This window comes from Neopelma chrysocephalum, unplaced genomic scaffold, assembly GCF_003984885.1.
Source record: "Neopelma chrysocephalum unplaced genomic scaffold, ASM398488v2 Primary Assembly neopelma1_77, whole genome shotgun sequence".
In the NCBI taxonomy this organism is placed as follows: Eukaryota; Metazoa; Chordata; class Aves; order Passeriformes; family Pipridae; genus Neopelma; species Neopelma chrysocephalum.
In genome coordinates this window covers 1924918-1938011 of record NW_020897738.1, presented here as the reverse complement: position 1 = coordinate 1938011, position 13094 = coordinate 1924918, and the positions used below count along the sequence as shown (strand labels likewise).

At 53.0% G+C, this 13094-nt stretch overlaps 1 protein-coding gene across 1 annotated transcript in view; it reads right to left on the bottom strand.

The window, feature by feature from the left end:
* Positions 1 to 447: 447 nt before the first annotated feature.
* Positions 448 to 13094, bottom strand: part of SSH1 (slingshot protein phosphatase 1) — a 34921-nt gene continuing 22274 nt past the window's right edge. The window contains exons 7-15 of the mRNA XM_027689278.1: positions 12762 to 12827; positions 11356 to 11550; positions 11046 to 11139; positions 9647 to 9775; positions 8968 to 9014; positions 7607 to 7753; positions 6787 to 6987; positions 5429 to 6032; positions 448 to 4996 (exon numbers count right to left, since the gene is read on the bottom strand). Of these exons, the coding sequence (XP_027545079.1) occupies positions 3749 to 4996; positions 5429 to 6032; positions 6787 to 6987; positions 7607 to 7753; positions 8968 to 9014; positions 9647 to 9775; positions 11046 to 11139; positions 11356 to 11550; positions 12762 to 12827 (2731 nt within the window). The 3' untranslated portion in view covers positions 448 to 3748. The remainder of the gene's footprint in view (positions 4997 to 5428; positions 6033 to 6786; positions 6988 to 7606; positions 7754 to 8967; positions 9015 to 9646; positions 9776 to 11045; positions 11140 to 11355; positions 11551 to 12761; positions 12828 to 13094) is intronic.

Genomic DNA, 13094 nt, shown 5'->3' with positions numbered 1-13094 from the left:
CCAGCATTGCCATGGCTCGGCACTGGAGAGAGTTAACCCCGGGGTGTACAAGCTGCACACACACACAGGCACACGGTCCCGCTGTTTTCCTTCCCCTGCCATCATGTCAGCACGTTTGGGCAAATCTGGGAAGGCCTTGACCCCCAGCCAAGTGCTCTGTGACAGGGTCCCTGTCCTCCACCAGGGCAGGACAGAGCCAGTTCCCTGGTGCTTCCCCTCACCATGGCAGAGCTGCTCCCACACCTGAGATCCACCTCTCCACCAGGGACACCCTCAGGTGGAGGAGACCCAAACCCTCCCAAGCCCACCCAGGGAGCCCAGGGCTGTGTTACCTCAGTCACCGAACTCATCCCATGACTCCATGCCCCAAGCTCCAAGCATGGGAGGAGTTGGCAAATTGGCATCGGGAATTGCCCACCTCCAAAAAAAGCTGCAAAACTCATTGCATAAGGAAACAAAAAAACTTTATTTTATTCCTCACAAGAAGCACATAAAATATTCAGGACATTCTTACAAACAAAAGTAAAAAAAAAAGTGCATGATGCATCATTCCCTCCCACGGACGTACAGTACAAAAATCCCGCCGATTCCAATACAAAACCGGGATTTGAAATACCATGGAATTAAAGGAACCTTGTTTTCATGGAGGACAGCAATGCACAGGAACAGCTACACGTTACTCACCCCCCTCCTCACAGGCTGACTAGGACGGGTCCTGCTGGGACACGGCCGAGCCAAACCCCACCTGCACGGGAAGGACCCCCAGGAGGTTGGGCACTGCCACCACACGGACCAACAGCACCTGGACTTGGAATAAGGTGCCAGTTTGTGCATTTCAGGATTCCTGGCAGGACAGGATTGGGTTTGGATCTGCCGAGCAAAGCGCAGCCGGTGATGGGAAGTGTCCCCGCACATCCCACTTGTGTTTCGGCAGCAATGCATAGATAAACGGGATAAACAGGATAAATGGGGATAAACAGGGACACCAGGAGCAGCCCCCAGCTGTCCTTTGGTTCTGCCATACCCAGAGGGAAGCGGTAGCAGGTGAGCAGACCTGAGCTCGGCAAGGATGGGAGGGCGGGATGCAGGGGGAGAACGGTCTCACTGCCACCAGAAACACCAAAAGCACCAAAACCTCCCCAAAGAACAGCAAACAGCAGAGTTGAACAGCTCAGCAGATACACAGTGTTTGTAAACTATGAGTAAGGCACTCTGTTGTAAGGACACGTGGGGAGGATGAGCACATCGACCTTCTCATGCAACAAACCCAACGGGACCACACATGGTGCAGGTTTGGCTACAAACCCCTGGGAATGGCACAGCCGCTTCCAGGCCAGCTCCCACTGAATCCTGCCTCTATCCCATGACACAGCGAGGGAGCCCAGGGTCCAATGAGGGAAGCATGGGGTTGATCCAGCAAGAGCTGAGTGGGAGCAGCAGCAGGGGAAGGCGGAGGGAGCCGAGCTGTGCCCCGGAATGAGGGGGTTGGGTCGGACACGGTGGGTTGGATGCGGCAGAACTCGGCAGGCACTCGAGAAACAGGAAGGAAATCACATGTTCACCTGCAGCAGTTCATGGAACCTTCTGAAATTATTCAAATCCGACCCTGCGCCTCCTCCCTCAGCTGGGCAGGGATGGGAAGGGTTGGCAGCAGAGAAAGGTGACCCTGCTATGGTCACACGCAGGGGTTCACTGGGCAGGAGCCCCTGAGGCTCCCCCAGATGCCACTCTGAGCCCCATGGCACCCAACAGCCCCGGGGCCTCCTGTCTGCCCTTCCCAAATCCCAATCTGGGTGTAAAGCAGGGTGAAGATGACACAAGCCTAGGAGATGGCTCGCAGTGATCTGGCTGTGCCGCATTCCCGGCTCACTGACGGGCTTTCATCCTGCCCTGAACTTGACCTGGCAGCTCCTCAGCCCGACCAGAGGCTCCTGCACAACTTCCCTCCTGGAGCAGCTCGTGCTCCTCACCAGCTTTCCGGGGTGAGACAAGTGCAAATCAAATTCAGGCTCCCTCAGCAGGGACGTTTATTTACTGATTGCCCGTCCCTACAAGTCCTCATACAATAGAAATGTGGGACAAAAGGGAACTCAACATTCAGGACAGGCAAACCCACAGCTCCCTTCCTTGAGACACTGGATTTTGGATTAATTAGTTCAGACTGGCTGCTGCAGCCTCGCTCTGCCCCAGCTCAGAGGGGAGTTTTAAAAAAGCCTTTCCATGGGGATTTTAAAACGTGGGAGTGCTCACACTCACAGCCTGGTTGAGCAAATCCACCACTGAGCTCCCAGATCTGACCCCCAAATCTGCTTCAAAATATCACCTGAAGGCACGAGCGGCCAATGTGGCTTCAGATGGGATTCAGGGAGCACTGAGACTTGGCAAGTGTTCCCTGCACACTTCCCAAGCTCTTCCCCCCACATTCGGCCAGGGCTTGCACAGAGCAGCTCTTGACCAGGCTGGCTGTCCGAAATATTCCAAGAAAACGTGCATTCCATATGGAATGGGGGCACTGCTGCAATCAAAGCACCAGCCCTGGCACAAGGGGGAGCACATGGTAACACCAGACCCAGGAGGGCACAGGCAGCTCCCAGCTGTCCCCTTTCCTCCAAGGGGAGATCTCACCCTCATCTCCAACATCCCTCTCCTTGGAGCACACACATATTTCTGCCTGACTGCTCCCCCTGAGCAGGATTTATGGGGCTTTCACAGCCCTGTGAGGGTTGGGACATGTCCAGCTGGGCTCCTCACTCCAGGGCCACCCAGGCTCCTGACACACGGCATAAATAACACCCTGGACTCCACCAGCAGCTCTCCAGGCTGCTGGGAAACCCAGGACACAGGGACTGTTCTACCAAAGCAACAGTAACAACCAGAAAAGACACAGTCACCTCCTGGGATTTCAGCAGAGCTGACCCTCCTTGGTCACCCACAGCCAACAGAGGGTCCCACCACAGGATCCACGACACTGACACAGCATCACATCACAGGGTCCACGGGCACTCACGGGCTCTGTCAGCACTGGGACATCACAGACCACAAGGACAGCAAAAATACCCCAAAAACACAACACCTGGGACGGCCACACAGTTGGGGTCACATCGGTCCCACCGTCCCCATGGACACAGCTCCTTCACCTCCCAGCCACAGGGGAGCCTCCATGTCCACACTCCTCCAGGCCTTTACAGCCAACACCAAGGGAATTCCTTCAAACAACAGCAAGAACTCTGGGAAAAGCCTTTTGGATAAAAAACTCAACCAACAAAGCAGGACAAAAAGCCAGCGGGAACAGAGGTAGTGTGCGTGTCACCATCTTAAGGATTTCCCACAAGTGCCCTGTTCAGAGCCTTGTGTTTGCTCTGTAAAAAAAAAAGTCATGAATAATTTTTTTGAGTCTTTGAAACAGAACATTTCAGCATTTTAGGTAGAGATACAAATACCTATCCATAACCACACACAAATCCACGTTATTACACTTGGCAAACAGTACTAGGAAGAGCATCCTGCAGGACAACAGGCAAGTCACACACCAAGGCCTCCTCTAAGCCATGCAACACATTTGATTTCCCTTGTGCCCTTCACGTGACCCATCGTGGTTCTTTTGCCCCCTCTCAGAGCACAGGGAGGGGATGAAGAGGTGGCATTGGATGAACTGCTGCAAGTCAGATGATAAAACTGCACCGGTGCAATGAATAAATGCTGTAACCCCCCCAAAATCCAGCCCCCCTCCTTCTCTCCACAGAAAGCATCAACTTTTGCCTATCCAAAGCACGTTCTTCAAGTTCCCTCCCACCGCCTTCACCCCCGGTTTGGAGGAGCCGTCCGCGCTACTCCGGGAGGGTTGTGGCTCACATAACACAGAACACTCGCTGGAAACGGCCTCTTTGGAGTCTGTTACAGTGGACACGTCCATGTCACTCGACAAGTCCTCGGAGGACAGGTTAAGACAGCCCAGTTTGGCGAGGGAGTTGGACCTTTTGAGGGGCGAGGACACGGTGAGGCCGGCCAGGCGCAGCCGCGTCTCGATCTCCTGCGTGCGCTGCTTCACCAGCCCGGGCTTGCCCCGCACGCTGTGGATGCTGTCGCTGCTGGAGCTGCGCGTCAGGTTGGAGCTGCGGGACGAGGACGGGGTGTAGCAGATGGTCTTCAGGAAGTCCTTGGTGAAGCTGCTCGTGTGCTCCAGGCGGCACACGGTCGGCGTGGAGGTTTTCTGGGAGACCCCCTCCAGGATGCGTTTCACCTCCAGCCTCTCCACGTTGTTCTCCGCGTCTCCGAGGACCATCGGGGCCGGTGTCAGGAGAGGCACGAGGCCGGGGTGGGACATCATGTCCTCGCTTTCCTCCACGATGCTGGAGTCCACCCTGTCCCGGAGCAGCGCTGAGGCGTCCGAGGGCAGGCTCTTGAGCCGCTCCAGCTCCTTGGTGTGCTTCTTGACCAACCCCGCCTTCTGCAGCTGGATCAGCGACTCCTGGTGCTGCATCAAGTAGCTGTTGGCGCTTGGCTTTTCCAAGTCTTTGCTGAACAACAGGTACTTCAGGTCCTTGGTAGGTCTGGTGTCCTTCCTGGCCAGAGACTCCTCTCTCATCACCTCTGCATGAAGGAGGCTCCTGTCACAGTGGGAATTTCTCCTGGGCAGCAGAGTTTTTGGCGCATCTTTTCCTCTCTCCAGAACGCTGCAGTGCTGATCCAGTGACCTGCACGTGCCAACCTCTAAAGTCCCGACTCCTGGCACCATAGGAACTGGAGCCTCATTATGTTTAGTTCTGATTGCCTCCTCTGGATGTGCCCTGCTGGGCAGGTGGTCCAGCAGGTTGGAGTGGAGGTGGGACAGGAGGGCTGGCTGTGTGCAGATGGTGGTGCTGCGCCGTGCAGGGTTCAGCTTCTCACACTGCTCCCCGAAGGGGTCGGAGGACAGCCCAGCTGAGGAGTACATGCAGTCAGTGCAGGACTGGTAGGGAGGCTTCACCTTGCTGAGGATCCCAAACACGGCATCACGCTGCAGGAGAGAAAACAGGAGTAGATCAATGGGCACAGAACACACACCAGCAACCAGCACAGGGTGTATTTACAGCCAAGCAGCTCTGAAAAAACAAGCATTTCCACTTCAAGCCCTGCAGCAGGAGCTAAAGCCACGTGCTTTCCCAGCAGACAGTGTCTCCAAGGAATACCTACCGTGCCAAGCGAGGGTCATGCAAGCGAGCTGCCCAAAGCACTTTACAGGGCACTCACGTGTGCACTCCTGGCATCTAAATCCACAGCTCGGGCAAGCAAAGCCCTGGTCAGAAGCACTTCGAAAGGGAAGAAGCTCATCATGGAATGAAAGGCTTTATCCAAGTCAAATGAAACTGGGCTATGAGGATGAGAAGAGCAGTTTCACTTGCAGCGGAGTCAGCCATGCCAATCACCTCCATCTCACCTCCATACGCACCTCAAAATCCTCTGGGCAACTCCTTTTGCTGTTGTTGTTATTCAAGTTCTCCCTATTGAGCCTGCTCTCCTCCTTGTGCATGGACAAACGCCGCTTCCACTTCTCCATGGGATTCTCCTCCCTGACACCGTCCTCCCCTGGCTCCCCGAGGCCCATCCTTCCCTTCCTGGGGCTGAAGTCCATTTTCCTCTTCACCTCCCTCTCGAAGCAGCTGCCCAGCTCTGCCGGTGGCTCTGCTCTCTCCAGGGCCTTTCCCATCTCCAGCAGCCTCCCCTGTGGCAGTGCAGATGGGGGCTGTCCCACCAATGCATCCCGCTCCAGCTGCTCCACGTGGAAAAAGCCCTCCCTGTCCCCAGGAACCTTGTTCTCCAGCAGCGTGTCCGAGAGGCGCCGGAAGCAGTAGTCAAAGCCCCCGGGCCCGTCGGTGCTGGCGCGGTTGTCCAGGTATCCCGACTGGGAAGGCATGTCCAGGTCAGCCAGGCGGTTTTCCAGGTCGATGTCCAAGCTCTCCATCAGGAAGTCTCCCGAGCCTGTGGTGCCGTCAGTGTGCTGGGGCAGGTTGCTCTCTGCCTGCTGTTTCCACAGCTTGTTGTGGCGCTGCTTGCTGGGGAGAGGACAAGGACATGAGTGACTGTCCGGGAACTGCAGAAGTGCCAGGAGCTCCCCTCCCTCTCCACAGCCCAAAACCGAAGGGCTGGGTCCCATTTGGAAAAACAACCTTCAGCATCAGAATCTGTCCCCCCACCTGCCCACTCCACAGCAGGCTCAGAGCAGTGCCCCATGTGCAGCTCTGATGGGATCAGCCCATGGGAGACCCCTCAGGGCACAGAACCCCCACCAGGACAAAACACCCCAACCTGACCCCTCTGCATGTGCCATGGCACAGCTCCTGTCGATCCAGAGGGACAGATATCCCTCCTCTTCCCTTATTAGATAAACACTACAGCCCTTCAATGACAGAACCCTGGGATTGGCACAGAACCTCTGACACGGCTGAGCTCAGTTCTGCCTCATAGAGCAGGAACAATGTGCTGAGCAGCACTGGCTGCTGAGAAATCCAAACGTGCTTCCCAAGCGCAGAGAAACCCTCCCTGAATTACACCAGAGCAGCTCTCCCAGCTAATTTCCATCCAGGGAGCCTGGCACAGGAAAGGTTTAGGAACAGCATGATTATCCCAGGATTCTGCCTCTGCCCTTCCAAAGGGACCCTTCAGGCTGCAGCCCCTGCACGCTCTGCCCGTGTCTGTGGGCATGACACCGACAGAACCACAGGGAGATCGATCAGTACTTTGTGGTGTTACCCACAATTAGCTCCTCTACTTTCAACAAGCTGCCTTCCCACCCGTCCCCAGCCTTGCCTGGCATCCAGAATTCCCTCGTACTCCAGCAGCTGCCGCATGAAGCCGGCGTTGGGCCGGGCGATGCTGCGCTTCTGCTTCACGTAGTTGTAGGCCTTCTCCAGGGACCAGCCGAACTCCTTCATGGCGTAGGCAATGACCGTGGACGCTGAGCGGCTCACCCCCATCTTGCAGTGCACCAGGCACTTGGAGTGGTTCTTCCTGCACAAGGACAGACAGGAGAATCAATCCCATATCCCTGGTTATGGGTCTGTTACCACTTCACACGGAGGAGGGACAGTGCTTCCTGCTCCTGCCCACCCCAATGTGCTGGATTACATGGGCCATGAGAAGAGTCCCTCTCTGGAAAAGCTGGAAGGTAGAGGAGGGCAGTCTCATTCATTTCAGAGACCACCAGGAAGCCTCCTGCCTGCCCAAGTCTTTGGATACAGGGATCAGCGGGAAAAGGTGGAGTGTAATGGCCCAGCAGTGTTTGATGGGCTCTGTCACCATCTGTCTGCAGGGACAGCTGGGGCAGGTCACACACAGACACGTGCTGGAGCAGCTCCAGAACTTCTCCAGAAGAGGAAATGTCCTCATTTCCTTTTGGAAGCAAAACTAAGTAGTAATCAAAATGACAGGCAAGGAACAGGTTAATGCCAGCACAGGAAGAGACAAGGCACAGGGGAGTGCCAGGGACACGGAACTCCTGGCACGAAACAGTGATGCCAAGGCCTTGACTTTGTGTGTGGCTTTGGGAGGGCCCAGCTCCACATGGGATGAGACACGGAGGGTGGCTCAGATGTGCCCCCACACAAAGCCAGGGGTCCCAGGCACTCACTTGGCCTTGTTGATGAAGTGATAGGCCTCGTTCCAGTGTGCCAGCAGGTCCGTGGTCTCCTCGTCGTACACGCGGATGTTGTGGTACGCGAACAACCCGGGGAAGAAGTTGTCGATCTCGCGGGTGACGTTCAGGATGTAGTCAATGCTGGGGGAAACAGGAGACACAGGATCAGCCATGGCCATGAAGAGCAACCAAGGGACACCGTGAATGCAGGAAATCTGACCCAACACGCACCATAAGGTTTTATCTACAGCCCTAATCCCAAAGTCCTGGGACACCCGGTGACACAGGCGGCCGTTCACCCACTTCTCACCACCAGCACCACACAAAGCACCCAAACACCCTGGGCACAGGAGGGAGAAGTTTATTTTATCCCATTTATTTTATCTGAGTCTGTGTAACCCAACCAGAAAGTCCTGGCTGTGCTACACAGCTTCGGGGATCCTGAAGGAAGAGAAGGGCATCGGCTGCAAGTGAATCATCTGGGAACAGAACCCAGGAGTCACCATTTACAACTGCAGGTTTTAACTGCAAACCCACCCCTTTCTCTTCTTCCTGACCAGAATCATGAGAGTCACATGTCATCTCTTGAGTCCTCCCCAATATTATAGGAGGGATGACAATGTACCTGAGGAGAACCAATGTGCACATTCATTTATCAGCTCCTATCACTCAGACAAAACAAGGACACAGGATATTTGTCTCAGAATTTGGCCAGGTTTGACTTCAGACACTGCATGTCCCCATGCAGAACAGAATTATTAACGCCCTGCTTGATTTACTTGTCCCAAGATGTCCAGACATCTGTTCCCAAGAATTCCAAATAGTTTTCAGTTCCTCACACAAGGTTGGTGCAGGTCTTGGGTGAGCTGCAAATATTTATATGCAAAACTCTCCTTTGTCCATAAAGTGTTGCAGTAAATGGGGTGAAGCAGCCCCGTGGTGATGAATGTGGTGAGACACCCTGAGCCGCCTGTCTGGGCAGGAGAGGAGGAATTGGCTCATCCACAGGCAGCTCTGCTCCTTTACATGGAGTTTATTCCTCAGTGCTGTAATCTTTGCTCCTCTGCAGCCTGCAGGAATTCCCACCTGGCACAACACCAGGGATGGCACACACTGGGGGGATGGAGATCCCGATGGACTTCACAAATGACAAGTTTTGTAATTTTCACTCTGTGTGTTAAGTGAGGTTGGAGAGATTTCTCGACCAAGGTGTTGGCACTAAAGTTACCACATGGCTGAGAATGGGCCCAAATCACCCCTAAAGCTACAAACATCCTCTCCAGAGTGCTGGGTGGGAGTTACAGACAAACAGCTGGAGGGTTTAAGGGCTGGTGCCTGAGAGGAGCTGTACTCACCCCGAGCCCTGCAGCTCCTCGAGGTTGGAGGCATTCCACTCAGAGCCCTGCAACAGCCACAAACACACATTTCCAAGGAGCCCCAAAGCAGCCCTTTTCCCTCAGGTTCTGCAATCCCCCAGCCCCAGCCATCCTCCTGAACTGCCAACTGAAATGTTGGAAAAGGCCTCTGAGACAGGAATGTGGCATCAGCAGATGTCCTGTTCTGGCCAGGGACCTGCTGGAGAAGGGGACAAGGAGACAACTCACTTATAGAGTTAGTTCTAGGCTAGTGTGTGACTGAGCTCATCCCAAATCACTGTCTCTGGCCATTCTGGATTTTTAAACACATGGATAAACAGTGCAGGGAAAGAAAGTGATTATACCTGTGATCCCCATCATGCCACACATGAAAAGTGAGGCAAATCCCGAAAGCTTCAGGGGCGGTTACTCCTTGGATTCCCCCCAAACCTTCACAACAGAAAGTTTAAAACTGGTTAAAAAGTAGATTTTGCCCTCAAACATGGGCACTTCCTCTGATTCTCTCCAGAACAACAACAAAAAGACCCAGTGGGCACAACTGAGTTCATCTCCAGGAAGCCTTTGTTCCAGAGGCAGTGCCTGGTTTTGCCTGGAGTACCATCTAGTGGCAAAGGATTGGATGCAGCACAGCTCAGCTCTGCTGGAACTCAACACTTACCAGGTATAAATGATCGAAAATCAGAGATGGTTTGTCCATCTGACCCAGGATTAGCAGCATTTCATTGTCTATAAATTCCTTGAATTCCTTCAAGTTGCAGTTCATGTGTTTCTCCAGCTCGTTTCGGATCTGCAGAGCACAAAACAAAGGATGGCACTGGGATCGTGGTGTTCAACAAAAACATTGTTGGCACTGCCCTGCAAAACACTTTTCTGTTCTTCAATAAAAACAGCAACAGGGATTCAATCCTTTGGAGACAAGGGATCTCCATAAGTGGCATCTCTCCAAGGATCCCAGAAAGATTTGGGTTGGAAGGGACCTTAAAGATCATCTCATTCCAACCCCTGCCACAGGCAGGGACACCTTCCACTATCCCAGGTTGCTCCAAGCCCTGTCCAACTTGGCCTTGGACACTTCCAGGGATGGGGCAGCCACAGCTTCTCTGCCCAATCTGTGCCAGGCCCTCACCACTGCTGCACAGGGAAGAATTTCTTCCCAATATCCCATCCAACCCTGCCCTCTGGCAGTTTAAAACCACCGCTCCTTGTCCTGGCACCCTGACATCCTAAGCCCCCAAACTGAAGAGTTGTAAGATAAAGTTTCAGATAATATCAGAGAACAAAAAAAAAATTTACTTTGCAGTACCTGATTCTTAAAAATAATAAACTCAGAGAAGAAAAACAAGAGCTTGGAGAGCAGTGAACAAAAAAAGTGAGACCCATTAGAAGCAAGGAATGAAAATGGCAGCAGAGACAGATTTCCAGCACTCTCCCATTTTAAAATGGGACATAACGTCCTCTCCCTGCCCTCAGGTTCTGGCTGGGGCAGTGCAAACCCACACAACTTTATTTAACCTACTGTGGAAAATGGCTGCAGCACAACCAAAGTATCTTGTGTGCACCAGGAGCGAGGAACACGTGCACAGACAGACGAGTTCTCAGCTTCCTCCTACCACTTTCATGTTAATAACCTCCCTTAAAAAACAACCCAAAGAGATCTATTTCCACTCTGAATGTCTGCACTGCGGGTGGATGTATTTCACCAGCCTGGGGGATGGATCCCAACTAACTTTAGCTTTGACTTGTGATTTTCCAATCTATAAACTCATCAGCAAAATGCTGTCTGCAAGGTCCTCTGACAGGAAAAAAAGGGAAATAAAACCTTAAAACTTGACTTGAAAGTCACATACTTGTTACTAATGTCCTGAAAAACATGTTCTGATGCTGATATTATCCCGATTTTTTAGGAGAGAGGTGAAGCAAAGCCAGAGCAGAGCCTTTACGGAACAGTTGGAATGCACATTCCAAAGCCAATGACACCCAGGGATACAGCGCCTCCTCAGCACTCTCTTCAAAGGGAGTCTGGCAGAAAGAATAAGAGCAAACATTTTTCTATTTACCTCCTTAGAAGTCACATTTTCCAGGTCTTTGCTTGTCATGATGCTCCGGAGTTTGGCTTTAATGAGCCGTTCTGTCCGTTCCCTTTCCGTGGGCCTGGAAGGGAACAGGAACATGAGAGGAAGCTCCAGGTTGGCAGCAAACACACAGGGGGGGCAGAAAGGCTTGTGGTCAAGGCAATTTTGGGGAGAATAACAGAAAAAAACCCATTTGAAGCCTTTTATGAAAAGGAAATGAACCAGGTGAGGAAGAAGAGGGAGAAGGGGATTTTTGTGTGAGCCAAGACTTTTCCTAATCCAATCCAGCACTGACTTGTCAACAAAGAGGGCGGGAGAGTCGGGGCGGGTGGACTCCAGGTCCTGCATGGCGTTCCACTCGTTGATGCAGCTCTGGTCAGAGCTGATGCAGCTCTCGTAGTAGGTGGCCCAGACCAAGGCCACCCCTCCTGGGAAGTAGTTGTACCTCCTGGCAACCTCACAGGCTTTGTGGAGGATCTGTAAAGCGGACCTGCAGGTTGGGAGAAGAGATTTGTGCAGCTGTGAGCAGCAGAGACAGAGCAGGACCTGAGAGATTTTCACAGACAAAACCTGATTTGTAGCATTATTTGTTGCAGTTTGCTCTTTGAGAGCAGTGGATTTACGGAGCTCAAAGAGGGCACAAACTGCACCTTGGAGGTTCCTCATAGCAGGGCCAAGGCAGAGGCTGAAATCTTCTCCTAATTAACATGGAATCAGGAGGCACAAGTCCCTCTGGGATCTAATCATCATCCAACTTGTACAGCCAAAGGAAAATAAAGAACAGGGACAATTTTCAAACCACCTCCAGCAAGGAGCCTGATGCATATTTACCAGCATTCCTGGCCCCTGACAGGCTCCAGGGACCAGGCCCAGATTGGGTCATTTGTTTTCGCAAATTCTAGCATTACTTTTTCCTTCCTTCCCTCCTCAAATTTTTTCTTTCCTTAAGGCTCCAAACTTGTTGTACTGAACAAATCAGCCACCTCCAAGGCTGCCAAGTGCAAAGAACGACAATAGAAGTTTCACTTGTTTCTGTACCAAATCATCCCCAGCACAACATTCTTCAGCACATCTTTTCCCTGTCAAATGCTGCTGGGACAGGGATCTCTGCAGGCTCCAAGGGGAGCCAGCACACTGCCCAGGCCCAGGGAGATGCAGTTCCATGCAGGGCTGGGCAGCAGCCTCTCCAGGGAGGAATTTGCTGGCACAGCCACTGCTGACTCAGCCACCTCTGCTTCAGGGGTTTGGAATCCCTGCACAGGGGAGGGGTGACAGGAGCTGAAAGGTGAACAGGCCCCTGGAGAGGCAGGAACCCCAGGAATGAGGCAGGAGACAGGGAATGCCACAGTTTGGCAGAGGGTCCTGAGCCTCCTCTGTCAGCCTGGGAGAGAAAAATGCAGAGGGAGGAAATTCTGGGTTTGCAGCTCAGTGAATTCAAGTTAATCTTTCCTATTTATTCATCTCCCTGGTGCCACTTCCCTCTCACTGAAGGGCACAGAGCTGCTCTGAACTGAAGCAGCAGATCCTGGTTTTGGATCAGGATTCCCACAGTCCCTTAATAGCCCTGCTGACACAGGGAAGTAGATCTCTGCTGCACTCAGAGATAATACCAGTTTATAGAGAGTTCTAACATGCAGTTGGTTGTTTTTAACTGACTGACAGAGGACAGTCTCTGTGCCCCCAGCCCCTCAGCACACCTACCACATGGCCTGCACCGACACGGGCTTGAAGATGTGCATCCTGCCTGCTGTGCTCACACTGAAGCCACTGCAGAGAGAGGGGAAAACAGGTCACAAACTGCTCCTCTCTGCATCACAAACTGCTACTGCCAAGCAGCTACTGGGACACTCACAGTCCAAAAGAATCAGAGACAAGAATTTCTATCTCTGATTTTCCAACACCCTCCTAAATAAGAACGGCAAGAGGACACCCCTCCCAGTGTAGGCTGCCAGGAATGGGAGCTGCACCTCTGGAGTGGGATTTCAGAGCATTCCCGGGGTACCACAGGTCCCACTGAACAGTGTGAGGGCAGTG